General features: G+C 43.1%; 1 protein-coding gene across 1 annotated transcript; it reads left to right on the top strand.

The window, feature by feature from the left end:
• Positions 1-4,687: 4,687 nt before the first annotated feature.
• Positions 4,688-15,817, top strand: LOC141148656 (uncharacterized). The gene has a single exon (XM_073636290.1). It carries the CDS (start codon positions 4,775-4,777, stop codon positions 7,709-7,711), a length of 2,937 nt encoding a protein of 978 aa, XP_073492391.1. The 5' UTR covers positions 4,688-4,774; the 3' UTR covers positions 7,712-15,817.
• The last annotated feature ends 1,534 nt before the right edge of the window (positions 15,818-17,351 follow it).

The following is a 17,351-nucleotide window of genomic DNA, read 5'->3' on the forward strand; positions in this document are numbered from 1 at the left end:
CGGATGTACAGTGACTGTACTTCCAAGTGCACTTTCAGTGCAATTTCAAGTGCACTTTTCACTTGTAGTTTGCACTTGTAGTGCAAAGTGGAGTTGCCTTTAGTAAATAACCCCCTGTATGTCATGTGCAGCCTGTGTAATACTACTAGAGCCAACATGACCTGCAAGAGGTGACAGACACCCAGGTGTTCCAACTATAGATGAGCCGAACACCCCCCGGTTCGGTTTGCACCAGAACATGCGAACAGGCAAAAAACTTGGACGAACACACGAACACCGTTAAAGTCTATGGGACATGCACATGAAAAATCAAAAGTGCTCATTTTAAAGCTTATATGCAAGTTATTCCCAGAAAAAGTGTTTGAGGACCTGGGTCCTGCCCCAGGGGACATGTATGAATGCAATTTAAAAAAAAAAAATGGTAAAAAAGACAAAAGACAGTTTGGGACAAGTCCTTTACTAAAAAATAAAAAAATAAAAATGTATATTCATACCAGACCCAAAAGCCTGGTAATGGACTGGGGAGGGAACCCAAGCCGTTTTTTTCAATGAGTTTTATCAATATTGCAGAGACCGACAATTCATTACAGCCGCGATCAGTTTTAAATGACAATTTTTCCTTTAGAAATGTCATTTTGCTGTGGTACTGTTCTAAACACGGGAAAAATTTGCTACTTTACAGGCATACTATAGACACCCCCCAGGTACAAAATTTAAAGGAATATTTCATTTTTATTGTTTCACTTTAAACATTAAAAAATCACTGCTCCTGAAAAAAACGACCATTTTAAAAATTTTTTTTTGCATTGATACATGTCCCCTGGGGCAGGACCCGGGTACCCAAACACTTTTTATGACAATAACTTGCATATAAGCCTTATAAGTAGGGAATGCAGCGAATGGGTTTTTTGGTGCCGAAACCGATACCGAAAAGAAATCTTCCTTGATCCCGAAAACCGAAACCGATACCAAAACAACACAGATACTGAAAGTGACTGTTTTTAAAAATATTTTTATACAGGAGATGGTCAGAGACTGGGGACATGGTACAGGAGATGATCAGAGACTGAAGAGATGGTACAGGAGATGGTCAGAGACTGCAGAGATGGTACAGGAGATGATCAGAGACTGCAGAGATGGTACAGGAGATGGTCAGAGACTGCAGAGATGGTACAGGAGATCGTCAGAGACTGCAGACATGGTACAGGAGATCGTCAGAGACTGGGGAAATGGTACAGGAGATCGTCAGAGACTGCAGACATGGTACAGGAGATGGTCAGAGACAGGGAAATGGTACAGGAGATGGTCAGAGACTGAGGACATGGTACAGGAGATGATCAGAGACTGAGGACATGGTACAGGAGATGGTCAGGGACTACAGACATGGTACAGGAGATGGTCAGCAACTGGAGACATGGTACAGGAGATGGTCAGAGACTGCAGAGATGGTACAGGAGATGGTCAGAGACTGCAGACATATTACAGGAGATGGTCAGAGACTGAGGACATGGTACAGGAGATCGTCAGAGACTGGGGAAATGGTACAGGAGATGGTCAGAGACTGAGAACATGGTACAGGAGATGGTCAGAGACTGAGGACATGGTACAGGAGATGGTCAGAGACCGAGGACATGGTACAGGAGATGGTCAGAGACTGAGGACGTGGTACAGGAGATTGTCAGAGACTGAGGACATGGTACAGGAGATGGTCAGAGACTGCAGACATGGTACAGGAGATGGTCAGAGACTGCAGACATGGTACAGGAGATGGTTAGAGACTAGGAACATGGTACAGGAGATGGTCAGACTGCAGACATGGTACAGGAGATGGTCAGAGACTGAGGACATGGTACAGGAGATGGTCAGAGACTGCGGACATGGTACAAGAGATGGTCAGAGACTGGGGACATGGTCAGAGAGTCAGAGACTGCGGACATGATACAAGAGATCAATGCGGCCTCACCAGTGCCCGTCAGATTCAGCCAGCCAGTGTCCCCAATGCAGCCAGTGTCCCCATTGCAGCCAGTGTCCCCAGTAGTGCAGCCAGTGTCCCCATTAGTGCAGCCTGTGTCCCCAGTAGTGCAGCCAGTGTCCCCAGTAGTGCAGCCAGTGTCCCCAGTAGTGCAGCCAGTGTCCCCAGTAGTGCAGCCAGTGTCCCCAGTAGTGCAGCCTGTGTCCCCAGTAGTGCAGCCAGTGTCCCCAGTAGTGCAGCCAGTGTCCCCAGTAGTGCAGCCAGTGTCCCCATTGCAGCCAGTGAAGGGAGAGGAGAGTCACCGTCGCCTGTTTGATTACAGCGCCGGGAACATTACAGCTTTCATTTCAATAGCTGTGTGTTCCCCGCCGCGCGCCGTCACATACAGCCCCTCTCCCTTGTCCGGGCACTTTGATAGACAGATCACCCGTTCCAGGATTGGAACGGGTGATCTGTCTACTAAAGTGCACGGACAAGGGGGAGGGGCTGTATGTGACAGCGCGCAGCGGGGAACACACAGCTATTGAAATGAAAGCTGTGATGTTCTCGGCGCTGTAATCAAACAGGCGGCAGCGGCTCTCCTCTCTTCTACGATATAGGAAGCCCCCCTGATAGGCGGCACCAGGGGCGGGGTGGAGCCCCTCCCCATTTTCGGCGCCAGTATGGGCAAGAATCCTCTTTCGGCTTTTTGCCGAAAGGGCCACTTTCGGCCGATATGTTTCGGTGGCCGAAGTTTGGGTTCATCCCTACTTATAAGCCTTTAAAATAAGCACTTTTGATTTTTCATGTTTGTGACCCATAGACTTTAACGGTGTTCGTGTGTTCTTCCGAATTTTTTGCCTGTTCGCATGTTCTGGTGCGAACCGAACCGGGGGGGGTGTTTGGCTCATCCTTAGTTGGAACACCTGGGTGTCTGTCGCCTCTTGCATGTCATGTTGGCTCTAGTAGTATTACACAGGCTGCACATGACATACAGTACCCTGAAAAACTATTCATACCCCTTGAAATTTTCCACATTTTGTCATGTTACAACCATAAACGTAAATGTATTTTATTGGGATTTTATGTGATAGACCAATACAAAATGGCACATAATTGTGAAGTGGAAGGAACATGATAAATGGTTTTCAAAATTATTTACAAATAAATATCGGAAAAGTGTGGCATGCATTTGTATTCAGCCCCCTTTACCCTAAAACCCCTAACTAAAATTTTGTGGAACCAATTGCCTTCAGACGTCACCTAATTAGTAAATAGAGTCCACCTGTGTGTAATTTAATCTCAGTATAAATACAGCTGTTCTGTGAAGCCCTCAGAGGTTTGTTATAGAACCTTAGGTTATAAAAAACTACCCCGAGCTTTGAACATCTCACAGAGCACTGTTCAATCCATCAGTGGCGGCTGGTGCTCAAAATTTTTTGGGGGGCGCAAACAAACTGAAAAATACTGAAACACCCCCATCAATTGCAGCCTCACTGTGCCCATCAAATGCAGCCATTGTGCCCAACAAATGCAGCCACGTGTGCCCATCATATGCAGCCACTTTTGCCCATCATATGCAGCCATTGTGCCCATCAAACACATCCATTCTGCCCATCAAATGCAGCCAATTGTGCTCATCAAATACAGCCACTTGTGCCCATCATATGCAGCCACCTGTGCCCATCAAATGCTGCCACTTGTGCCCATCAAATGCAGCCACTTGTGCCCATCATATGCAGCCACTTGCCCATCAAATGCAACCACTTGTGCCCATTATATGCAGCCACTTGTGCCCATCATATGCAGCCACCTTTGCCCATCAAATGCAGCCACTTGTGCCCATCAAATGCAGCCACTTGCCCATCAAATGCAGCCACCTGTGCCCATCAAACACAGCCACTTGTACCCATAAAATGCAGCAGCTTGTGCCCATCAAACATAGCCACTTGTGCCCATCAAATGCAGCCATTATGCCCATCAAATGCAGCAACTTGCCCATCAAATGCAGCCACCTGTGCCCATCAAACGCAGCCACGTGCTGATGGGGACACTCTGATGTAAGGGGGGAGCTGTTGGGGACACTCTGATGTAAGGAGGGTGCTGATGGGGACACTCTGATGTAAGGGGGCACTGAGGGGGACACTGTAATGAAGGTGGGTGCTGATGGGGACACTGTGATGTAAGGGGGTACCTAGGGGGACACTCTGATGTAAGGGGGACACTGATGGGGACACTCTGATGAAGGGGGGTACTAATGGGGACACTCTGATGTAAGGGAGTGCTGATGGGGACACTCTGATGTAAGGAGGCGCTGATTGGGACACTGTGATGAAGGGGGGTGCTGATGGGGACACTCTGATGTAAGGGGGTGCTGATGAGGACACTCTTATGTAAGGGGGGGTGCTGATGGGGACACTCTGATGTAAGGGGGGTGCTGATGGAGACACTCTGATTTATGGGGAGTGCTGATGGGGACACTCAAAATTAAAGTGGGCCAGTCTGGATGAATTTCAGGGCCACATTTTTGTCCCAGTTCAGCCCTGGTTCAGTTTAATCTCAAGATGTATTCAGTAGTTCAGCTGGTATAGCTACAAAAGAAGACGCTGCCAGGTTAACTCTTAATCAAAGTTTACTGTACAGCAAGAAAACAGTGTAGTCACTGCATAGTAATTGATGAGCAAGTTTTTCCTGTTTGTGCTATGTGAAGTGCTTTTAGCTGGGAAGGGCAAAGTGTTGCTTTATTGTGGGTGATACGACAAGACATGAACACAGTGTGTAGATATCAGTGAAGAGAGAGCTGGCGAGAAAAATCACCTGATTATGAGAGGACAGCCGGGACCCTGTTTGGTCCCTGGAAATGCTCCAGCAGCAAGAAGACTTGCCAGAGCAAGGAAGCCTCCACCTATAATCCTGTGGACTATTGGCATCATCACCTGTCTTTTCTTCATGGGGTCAGCAGCCTTGATTGCAGTAGGCTACTTAAATCCATATGGGACAGTCGGGCTGTCTATATTAGGAGTTGGAGCAGTTGTGTACTTTGGAGGCATAATATTTTTGGTGCTTTCTTGTTTGTGGGTTGAGAGGAAATACCCTGGAATGCAGCCTCTCTCATTCAAAATTCTCTCCAGGAAACCACAAAGACCAATACCTACTGCTTTTGTTAATCCAAATGTTAGTGGACAGATTGCTCAAACAGTACCACCCTATAGGATACACAATGAAACACCTTCTAACGAAACAAGCAGTGATATAGAGGCGATAACAGAAAACATTCCCTCTGGGCCAAGTGATCTAACACAGAACAACAATGATAAGCAAAATGGAAATGATCTGCCTGAGGAAGTGTCCTCACTGGACCATGACAATCCATCAACTACGCAGCAATCACTGCAGGATGAAGGGTCTGAGGATATCATTAAAGATCATAAGCCTGAAGATATAACTACTACTGAAACAGGCAATCAGGATGCAAGCACCATAACATCTGAAAAGGATACCATTGAGTACAAATCAAATGCTCAAAATGACAATAAAACAAAAAATACCACTGACCAGAATGAAAACATTTCTCAAAACAATCAGAAAGAAAACCATTTGGCAAAAACTTCCAATGCACAGAACAGAGGAAAGGCACAGCAAAAAACTCACCAACTGGAGTTGCCAGTGGAAGATTATCCTATTTCAGAGAATTCTACCTCTGCTACCAGCAACAATAAAGAGTCTGGACCCAAAACTCAAGGAACCCAACCTAAGGATATAACACAACAAAGCAGAAAATCACAGGAAATCAATCTCTCAAATACTGCCGCTGTGCCATCCATTTCCACTTCTCAAGAAGAAAGAACTACAATGCACCCACAGAAAGATACACACAAGGATGATGTGCCTAGTTTATCTAGTTCTAGAGAACAACAAAGTACACAAAAACAATCACTACCTGTTCAACAAACTCAACAGAACACTTTACGAACAGTGGCTACAGAGACAGACAGGTTATTTAAAAGAGATCAAAATGCTAAAGATATCTCTCAAAGAGACAATTTACAGAAACAGCCCGCAGTTCGTGTAAGAAAGCCAATTAAAGAACCACAAAGTCAAGATATACAGGACACTTCACAAGAAAAGACAATGGGCATAACACTTACAGATAATGCCTTGCTTAATGAGGGTAGGAAACCCATATTACACATAAAAAAGGACACTGTACTACAATCCCCAAAATTAGATAACAAATCAGAGGTGTTAACAAAAACTTCTGGTAATGAAAGAAAAAGAGTGCAGTTTCAGGAATATCATGTTCAAAGTGTTCAGAACATTGTTAAAGAGAATCCAAAAGTGTCTTCTGGTGATGATGGAAAGGATGCATTACCGTATAGGAATGATGGAAGACATCATAAGCATCAACATAAATCATTGACAAATGATGTTTCAGCATCAACCCAACATTTTTCTCAAAAACTTGATTTGCAAGGTGGCTTACCTGGGTTCACAAAAAAAATGGAAACACCACAAAAGCCAAAAAAGGTGCAATCGCCAGAAAGGACAAAAAATGATTCATCTGATAGGGCAAGGATACCTGACTCACCTGCAGGGGCAAGTAAAATGAAGTCACCGGAAAGAGCAAGGAAACCTGAATCACCTGCAAGGACAAGTAAAATGGAGTCACCCGAAAGAGCAAGGAAACCTGAATCACCTGCAAGGGCAAGTAAAATGGAATCACCCGAAAGAGCAAGGAAACCTGAATCACCTGCAAGGGCAAGTAAAATGGAGTCACCCGAAAGAGCAAGGAAACCTGAATCACCTGCAAGGGCAAATAAAATGGAGTCACCCGAAAGAGTAAGGAAACCTGAATCACCTGGAAGAGCAAGGAAACAGGAATCACCAGAAAGAGCAAGGAAACCAGAGTCACCAGAAAGGAGACGGCAACTCAGAACTGACCACAAACTTTCACATTCTCCTCCTAATACCAGGAAAATGGCATCATCCTCTTCACCTACTAGGCATCATCAAAATATTTCCCCAAAAGCTCAAAGAAATAAGGACAATTCAATAGTGATGATAAACCTAAGCTCAAGTAAAGAGGAGTTATATAGAAGACGAAATTACCATTCTTCACAATCCTCACAGTCTAGTGATCTCCCCTCATCCACTTCATCTTCACCTCCAAGGCATCATAACAGAAGCCCTGATCTTTCCCCAAAACATCAGTTTCATGCCTCAGAAAATGCAGATTTTTATTCAAGTATCAGAAAAGAAAAAAGACCTGACAAGCATAGTCAACAGTCTTCACCATCATCATATTCCAGTGATGCCCCATCTTCTACTTCATCATCACCTCAAAGTCATTGCCAGAAGGATGCAGAAATTTCCAACAAAGCTCAAAGACAAAACGACAAGCAAACAGTAAACAGTGGATTCCCATCTAATACTAAAAAAGATGATTTGAATAAAAGGCTTAGCCAACAGTCTTCCCAGTCTAATGAGGTCACCTTCTCACCTCCTATGTCCCCAACAAAACGATTGCAGCATAAGCTAGAACGTGCAGACTTAACCAATTTTTCTAGATCGCCACATACAACGGACCCATCAATTCAAACATCTGGTTCAAAGACGGAATACAGGCAACAGACAAAACACCAACATCAGGACAAACCTAGGACATCTTCACACTCTAGAGAATTCAGCCCTACAGCTGCTAGAACGTCTCCCATCTCTAATAAAAGATTTCCAGCAAATCCCAGAGAGGATCAAACCTAATAACAACTAAACCCTACATGACAGATGCTGGTCTTTGAAGGGATCTGCTAGTAACATGTATTGTAAACCAAATGACTCATCAATGTAAGGAAATTTTCTTTATACAAGGTCTGAGGCAAAATGCACACCTCTCTGCGATCTCAGGTAAGCTTTGAGCATGCCAGATTAAGCTACCCATAGCCATAAGATGGTGCTCAGAAGTGCAGCACCCAAATCTGCTGACCAAGCAAATCTATGTTCATGGACAGGGGAGGATTTTAGCTGCCCAGTACTTCAAGTATGGGGAGCATGTGACTCACTTCCCTTCCTCCCACATGACAGCGCTGATGCTTTTGACTGGCCACTATAGTCACTCAGTCTCAATCCAAATTGAAAGTTGGAGCTTACATATGCCTTAATTTTCCTGTTTCAGAAGGCCCAATAGATCAGAAGGGGGACAAAAGTAAGTTATGCATGTGCAGCAGGGGATGGTGCCAGTTAAACGTACCTATTTCTTTGTCTTGAATTGACATAGAACGGGTTCACTATAGGGTTCACACACAGACTGTTTTCTTTAAACTACAGCTAACAGTAAAATAATGATTATGTTTAAAAAGGCATTGTACACTAGCAATTGTTTTTGTTGCTTTAATTAGGCATTAATGTAGGTATATTCCCTGTGTTGTTTGTTTGCCTTACTTTGTAATGATGGACTCATATTCTAGCTGCAGTTTGTAGTGTCCAGGCTAATTGATTCCCATATGTCCATGTATTTGTTAGCTTGTCCACATTCTCTAAAGGAACAGGTAACTTCTTGTTCTGGGTCCCACAGCATCCAAACCATGTGTTGCCATTTTCATCTATGTTTTATCACAGATATGGGAGTGCTAATGTGATTAAACCACATCTATTCCAGCATGGTAACCTCTGTTAGCCGCTCTACCTGTTTAGGCTTTTGTCGGGTCAAATTACTATTTAGCTCTCACCTTCACAAGTGCTAGAATGAGAGACCCAGGGATTGTGGGATATATCGCTTCTTTACAGGAAGTGTCAGTTCTTAGACTATAAATAGAGGTCATGCTTTACCAGGTGCAGTGCCATGCCATATGCCTCATGTTTGAACACAAAAAGACATTTCGGACATAGGAATGTGAAAATGTATTCTACTGTAGGCTGTGTGTACAGGGCAATGTGAAAAACACATTGGTAGAAAGGTTTACATTGCCTTTAAAGTTTTAGATACAAATCTTCTATTAGTATTTATTTACTACTTTGCTGTGATAGAGGTCTATTTTTTTAACATTTCTAATGGCATTTTATACTACTGATTTTTATTGACTGTACAATAATGTAATAGGGCCAGTATTATCACTAGCATGTGTCGTGGAGATTTTGCTATACGCTATGCGTAATCCATGTTTCGGGCGCTAATAAGCACCCTTTCAGCCTTCTGGTATAGTGCATCTTACTATGTCCCTGTTTACCGTATCATCCCATGTAACACAGACATGACCACCATCTTACATCCTCAGCTCCACAGCTTGACTGTCCCTGGAGCCTCAGCTTTGTTTATTTATAGTACTTAATAGAGTTTGATGGTTTCACAATCGGCCAATCAAGCACAGGCATTCCTTCAAACAGGAGGGGTTATACAACAACCAATGAACAATGACTAGGGGAGTCTTATGGGCGTGTCTGGGCAGGGGCAGTGTGTATGATTTCCCGCCCCCTGTCTCTGTAAGTTATCATCTTCAGCTGGACCAGGGATATGCAATTAGCAGACCTCCAGCTGTTGCAAAACTACAAGTCCCATCATGCCTCTGCCTCTGGGTGTCATGCTTGTGGCTATCAGAGTCTTGCGTCTTGCTATTCCTCATGGGACTTGTAGTTCTGCAACAGCTGGAGGTCCGCTAATTGCATATCCCTGAGCTAGACAAAGGAAGCCGCATGGCTGGTCTTGAAATCATGGACGCTGTCTGACCATAAGGCACCCAAAGGGTCCCATTTTTACCATTGGTGGGAATCCTTATTCTGCATTGTTCAGAGAACAAAGCATAGCCAGATTATACTACCGTTCCTGTGGGTGGGAGATTATCTGCAGGGGCACGCCACGGCCCCCCTGAATGTGTTGATCAGGCACACAGGGGTGACACAAGCACACATCCGCTCATAACCGATAATGTCTTTGCAGAGTGAACACATCCCTGCCAGATGATTGTCTGTTCATCGCACAGGGGCCCTTCGCAAACACTTCTCTACATCCCCAAGAAGCTTTTCACTACCAGACGGATCTCAACCAGCGTCAGTCTGCCCCAGTCAGCTCTTTAGAGCGGTCTGCGGGAGAACTAACACTGGGAGACACTATGGCAATACATATTAAATACATCCTAATAAAATTTACATAACACATGTTGTGCACATACAGGCCTGGATGTACATGCATTTTTGTGTAATAGTGCTAACTCTGACATAAAAAACATGTGCAAAAACGGATGGTGTACACAGTACCCGGAGCATTTTATGACTAAGAATTCTTAAAAGCAGTTTAAAATACCTATACTAAGGGGAAATTATGTATCATTAGTACTTTAGCAAATGCACATTGAGTTCATAGTTTTTTCTGTAGTTATAACCCTACTATAATATGTATATTATTTCCTCTTGGATTGGGTTGTACTTGTATGACTATATATTACAAATGACAGTTCCCATGACTGTGCCAACTTAAGCTGCCCATCCCGTCTTTGGTTGATACTCACTAATTCCTTTATGACTCATTTTCTTACAAAATCAGTTAGAAAGTTAGAAGCTATGAATTGCTTGAAAACAAACATCACAAAGTTTATAAAGTGCAGGTTAACCTCTTGCCGACTGCTGCACGCCGATATACGTTGGCACAATGGCAGCGGTGGACAAATGGGTGTACCTGTAAGTCCCCTTTATTTGGCGGGGCTAGCGGGCGCGCACGCCCGCCGCATACAGCATGGTCGTGCCTGCGGGTCACGCGGACTCGATGTCCATCGGTGTCCCGCGATCGTGTCACGGAGCCGCAGAACGGGGAGATGCCTATGCAAACAAGGCATTTCCCCGTTCTGCCTAGTGACATGACAGAGATCACTGCTCCCTGTCATCGGGAACAGTGATCGCTGTCAAGTGAGTTGAAGCCCATCCCCCCACAGTCAGAATCACTCCCTAGGACACACTTAACCCCTTGATTGCCCCCTAGTGTTTAACCCCTTCCCTCCCAGTGTCATTTACACAGTAATCAGTGCATTTTTATAGCACTGATCGCTGTATAAATGACAATGATCCCAAAATAGTGTCAAAAGTGTTCGATGAGTCCGCCATAATGTCGCAGTCACAATAAAAATCGCAGATCACCACCATTACTATTTTAAAAAAATTAATAAAAAATGCCATAAAACTATCCCCTATTTTGTAGACGCTATAACTTTTGCGCAAACCAATCAATATACACTTATTGCGATTTTTTTTTACCAAAAATATGTAGAAGAATACATATCAGCCTAAACTGAGAAAAAAATGTGTTCTTTTATATATTTTTGGGGGATATTTATTATAGCAAAAAGTTTAAAAAAATTTTCAAAATTGTCGTTTTTTTTTTGTTTATAGCGCAAAAAAAAAAACTCAGATTAAATACCACCAAAAGAAAGCTCTATTTGTGGGAACAAAAGGACGTCAATTTTGTTTTGGTGTAACGTCGCATGGTCGTGCAATTGCCAGTTAAAACGACACAGTGCCGAATTGCAAAAAGTGCTCTGGGTCAGGAAGAGGGTAAAATCTTCCGGGCTGAAGCGGTTAAAGCATTTTACCAATACAGTCTCAAGATAGTATTGTGGCATAGAGAACAGGGTGAAGGTCCATTTTGTGGAAGGCCCCCTCTGTGAAGCCTGGTATGCCCATCATTCCAGTTTTCCCAGTTAGTATTTAAGACATTAGTGGGATGAATTGTGTGTGGAAAAGTGAAGAAAACCTTGTGTTAGAAAGAAAGTCCTGTTTCTCTGATTGCGTGAGGAACATCTGTGCCAACATGTAAGTGACCCAAAGTTAGGCATTTTCCCCTTCAAGCCTGGTTCACACTGGCCTGACTTTGAAAGAGGTTTCTACACTACTTTGGTCCTTTTGCAGCCCATTCAATATCAAATTTGGAGCCTTGTCCTAACCATCTGACTTGTGAAATCAGACATGGTGATTGCAGCAGAAGGAAAAGGATTTTATGTCACACTGGAGCTTGTTTTCATTGGTCAAAGGACAAGTCGACTATCTCAAAGTCGGAGCAAAATCGTATCCTGTTCATTCAAGTCGGATGGAAGTAGGACCGATGTAGGACCGATGTTGCAAGGTAAAGTTGGAAAGACAGTCGCGTCGTACCAGTGTGAACCCGGCCTCAGGGGAAAGCAATAGGTTCCTCCCCTGAGAAGGGAGTTCTCTTCCTGTTGACTCTAAATGGCACACTGAAGAGTTTTGTGTTGTTAAAACTGTGACCATAGGATATAGTGCAATTCTATTGACCTTGCTAGGGAATATGACCACTGTGTTGGATTTGATATAAGACTTTCTTTAAGTAAACAGCTTTATATTTAAATGCTTTCTGGTCTGGATATTGCTGTTATTAAGAACCTTTTCATGATGCAACAACCTGTGAAACATGGAGAACAAGTTCGCTAGTCATAGAGTGGGTTTGGAGTTGTCACTGTGTCATGCTGGAAGCCCCTCGTATCCCTGTAGGGCATGGAACATCATGTTAATGCCCACAGTGACAGGCCTGAGTATGTGAGATTTCTATCCCTGGTTTTGGGCCTGAAGAGCTCCAATTAGAGTGGTTGGGAGGCCACTGTAGTTCCTGGAGTTCACGCTACACCCGAGGACCTGAAGGTAGAGTAAAGTCCTGAGTACAGGGAAATTATTTTGGCTAGCCATGGAGTCTTGTGTTCAAAACAATCTTGAATAGACCTGGACTGAATCATGAAGGTGCACAACGCAATGTCTGCTCTATTAGAGTTGGTTCACATCAAGTTCATGCTACATGCTTTTCTGTAATAATGAATGAACCCCCAGCTATTATCCAGTAATATGCTCCCAAGCACATACCGAAGAGCCGAATAGTAAATTACTATTACTTGGTATATAATGAACTGGATAAATTAAAACCTTTACAGCCACCAAAGCACCTAAGTACCTTTTAGTTACATGTGCGCAGTTCATGGAAATAACCTGTTATTTCAGTTCATTAGATGAGCCCTTTATTCAATCACAAAGCAAGTGAGAAATGTCCCACAAATGGGTCATGGTATATTTATGTAGCCTGTGTCACAGTAATGACAGATTATTAAACTATATTCAGCAACTCAAAGCAAGTATAGCGTATAGCAGGGGCAGGCAACCTTTGAGAGGTGTAGATACACCTGAACAACATGAAAGAGATCAAAGATCACTGGGGTTTGGTGCCCTTAAAAAAAAAAAAGACATTAACTAGCAAGGCCCAGCTAAATAGTAAGGAAAATGTAGAAAAACATAATAAAACAAATGTCACTGTAAAGACATAAACTTAGCCTACCTTAAAAGTGGACGGTGTCAGTAGAGCAGTGGAAAGGGTGTCAGTAGGGCAGTGGCTGGTTGTGGACAGTGTCAGTAGGGCAGTGGATGGTGTCAGTAGGGCAGTAGCTGGTTGTGGACAGTGTCAGTAGGGCAGTGGATGATGTCAGTAGGGCAGTGGATGGTTGTGGACAGTGTCAGTAGAGCAGTGGATGGTGTCAGTAGGGCAGTGGCTGGTTGTGGACAGTGTCAGTAGGGCAGTGGATGGTGTCAGTAGGGCAGTAGCTGGTTGTGGACAGTGTCAGTAGGGCAGTGGATGGTGTCAGTAGGGCAGTGGATGGTTGTGGACGGTGTCAGTAGAGCAGTGGATGGTGTCAGTAGGGCAGTGGCTGGTTGTGGACAGTGTCAGTAGGGCAGTGGATGGTGTCAGTAGGGAAGAGGGTGGTTTCAGTAGGGCAGTGGCTGGTTGTGGACAGTGTCAGTAGAGCAGTGGATGGTGTCAGTAGGGCAGTGGCTGGTTGTGGACAGTGTCAGTAGAGCAGTGGATGGTGTCAGTAGGGCAGTGGATGGTTGTGGACAGTGTCAGTAGAGCAGTGGATGGTGTCAGTAGGGAAGAGGGTGGTTTCAGTAGGGCAGTGGCTGGTTGTGGACAGTGTCAGTAGAGCAGTGGATGGTGTCAGTAGGGCAGTGGATGGTTGTGGACAGTGTCAGTAGGGCAGTGGATGGTGTCAGTAGGGCAGTGGCTGGTTGTGGACAGTGTCAGTAGAGCAGTGGATGGTGCCAGTAGGGCAGTGGCTGGTTGTGGACAGTGTCAGTAGAGCAGTGGACGGTGTCAGTAGGGCAGTGGCTGGTTGTGGACAGTGTCAGTAGGGCAGTGGATGGTGTCAGTAGGGCAGAGGGTGGTTTCAGTAGGGCAGTGGATGGTGTCAGTAGGGCATCGGTTAGTGTCAGTAGGGAAGGGGATGGTGCCAATAGTTTTTTATTTGCAATATTTTATACATATATATGCTATAAAATAAAAAAGCAGTAGCGTAAAAAGACAAAAAGCATAAAAAGACATAGCAATTAATACTCTCCCGACACTGAGGCTTCTGAGATTTGTTTATTTTAAACCCGAACTCCACCTAAATACACACATAAAATACACATACTGTATGTAAACTGCCTTATCTGCCAAAGGATTTCTAAACCTGTCCAGAATGTTTTGTAATTCACAATCTCTGCCAGACAGCAATGCCATAATTGTGTGCAAAGGAAAAAAATACAAACCGATTTTTGCTTACACATGATTGAAGTGAACACAGTTCCAATTAAATCTGGCCATAGATTTTTTTTTTTTTGTTGTTCAGCCAGACAGTAACTGATTGGCTGCAAGCACCAGTTGAATAAAAATATACCAACAGTCCGGTTTGAGAGGAGTCAATCATTAGAAGGACACCTCTCAAACAGAACCAGCCATAGATGGTTTAAAATATGGCCAGTCCCTGCTGAACTCTCTGGCCAGCTTTATTTACCAAGCTGAGTGAACCAGATCTGTTCCTTTGCTAGGTCAACCTGTATGAGTCAGAAAATGTCTGCTTCTATAAGAGGCTAGTGAAAAGATGCTTATCATTGTCCCAGGTATTATTTACCATTGTTTATATTTGCGCACGAAGTGCATGGAGTTACTCTGCAATCAATTGCTCTGGTATGTGAATATGCCATGTCACATATACACATTTGCACAAAAACATGCTTGGCTGTATAAATTGTGAAAACTGGGATAGAATTCTATCACTATAGGTTTGGATTTTAGTTTTTTTTATAGGCTTTATATACATAAATATGTATTGTAAAAGTGCATGTTACCTCTCTGGGTCTCTAATCAATACCTATGCCAGGCTCAAATAAAGCTGGATTCACACTATGGTATTATCAAAAAATAACTGAAATAATTTTAACACATATTTATAAACTTTATTAACCTATTTCTCGTTATGGCAGAAAAAAAAACAGAACATTTAAATGTCATTTACAACAGCGGTGATGGATTCGTTTTAATTATACTATTATACACATGGCTAGCTGCTGATTTATTTAAAGGGGGGGCGAGTTGTCATCAGTTTGATTACCTTTGCATTATAAAACAGCCATGCTTTAATGTGTATTTGTGATGTGATTTTTTTTTTCTTTTTCAATTTGCTGTACATATTTTGCTGCATTTTATTGCATTTGCAGTAAAATAAACCCAACTAAACAAAATAAAGCACAACAAAAAATGCATTAAAGATATGCTAATATATATGCAGGAGATTTCAGTAATATTATAGTGTGAATCAATTCTAACATCGTAGGGGAAATTTACTAAAACCGGAGCACTCAGAATCTGGTGCAGCTGTGCATGGCAGCCAATCAGCTTCTAACTTTAGCTTTTTCAGTTAAAAAGCTTTGGCAATAAAACCTGGAAGCCAATTGGATTCTATGCAGAATTGTACCAGATTTTGCACTCTCCGGTTTTAGTAAATAACCCCCTTTGCATGCTTCATTATTGATATTTAAAATAGTAAATAGCGAGGTACAATAATAATCTTCACTTAGGCTGGATTCACACCTATGCATTTTTTGTGCTTTTTGCATTTTGCAGATTTGCACTACAGAACATGTTCCATAGGAAACCATGTTAAATGGGCTGTAGTGCAAATCTGCAAAATGCAAAAAGCACTAAACATGCATAGGTGTGAATCCAGCCTAAGAAGCTGGAATATAACTATCTATAAGAGTTATTGCCCTTGTGTTGGCACACTATACTTCAATAGTGAGTGCACTTCATGGTGTTTTAGCTGTGTTTTGCTCTCTAGTTAGTACCTAAATACAACTTGATGCTAAGTTGTTGAAATATTGCTACATTTTATTTAATGTTTACACTGTCTAAAAGTATTTTTTTATGTATTAACTATTTATTGTTCAAAAAAGATTGTGAACTAAAAAAAATCTTTATATCCAAAGTGTTTGTGTGGTGTCATTCTTTATTGGATACAAAGGAAGCCAGCCAGGCCATGCTGCACACAATTTAGACTACACAAGCAGTAGAGTACTATGCACATTTTACAATTGTAGCACTGTGGAGGAAGTAAGCACTGCTGTTGTGAGTCACTTAGTGCCGATTCACACAGGGGCAACACGACTTCAGCGCGACTTTGCAAGGGGACTTCAACGTGACTTCAACGCGACTTAAAGCAACTTACAACATGACTTCAAGTCGCCTCCAGGACAGGCGACTTTGGCTGTGGCCAATCACAGAATAATCAGCTCTCTTGGAGGGAGGGGTTTGCCTGGGTAAACTAATTTCTTTTCCTGTAAAGTCACTTCAATATAGATGGGAGATCCGACTTGGAGGCGACTTCCATTCAATTCTATGGGTACAGGTTACCTAGAAGTCGCCTTGAAGTAGTACAGGAACCTTTTCTGAAGTCGGAGCGACTTCAGTAGTGTACATTGCATTTGGGGTGCCTTAAAAACAAATAGCACCCAAATGTGTGTTGTGCTTTTTACTGTGATTTTACCATGTAATCACGGGCAGAATCATTTTGTGCGCAAGGCTAACATATATCCTCAGTCTCCTCTAGAAAAAGTGGACATTTCACACGGGCTTCAGCTTGTATAAGAGCAGTGTGAATAGTAAGCTGTTATAAAGCATTTGCAGAGCTTTCAGCAAGCTTTGTTGAAGTTTTTAAAGTACCATTCAGCTTCAGTTTGTAAATGTTGAACCTGGATCCTAATGGGAGTGCTGATTGCCACTTTAAACGAGTTGTAAAGTCTTGGGGGCACTCGAGAAGAGGAGTGGTCAGTAGCACCGCCAGGGGACCCCAGAAGAGGAGGATCAGGACCACTCTGTGCAAAACCCTTGCACAGAGGAGGTAAGTATGGCATGTTTGTTATTTAAAAAAAAAAGTGTGAACCCAGCCTCAAGGTTTAGGGAAAGCCGCTTGAAGTTTGCTAAAAGTATTGCAATGCTTGCTGTTTACACTGCTCTTATACAAGCTGAAGCCCATGTGAAATGGGCCTTATTCTATGACTTGTCCTGTTTATAACATCACAAAAATTATGTTTCTGGCACAAAGCATTG

Source organism: Aquarana catesbeiana, linkage group LG01, assembly GCF_042186555.1.
Source record: "Aquarana catesbeiana isolate 2022-GZ linkage group LG01, ASM4218655v1, whole genome shotgun sequence".
Taxonomy (NCBI): Eukaryota; Metazoa; Chordata; class Amphibia; order Anura; family Ranidae; genus Aquarana; species Aquarana catesbeiana.

Excerpts from the sequence above, each read along its gene's own strand:
- LOC141148656 (XM_073636290.1), top strand. The coding sequence starts at position 4,775 with ATGAGAGGACAGCCGGGACCCTGTTTGGTCCCTGGAAATGCTCCAGCA.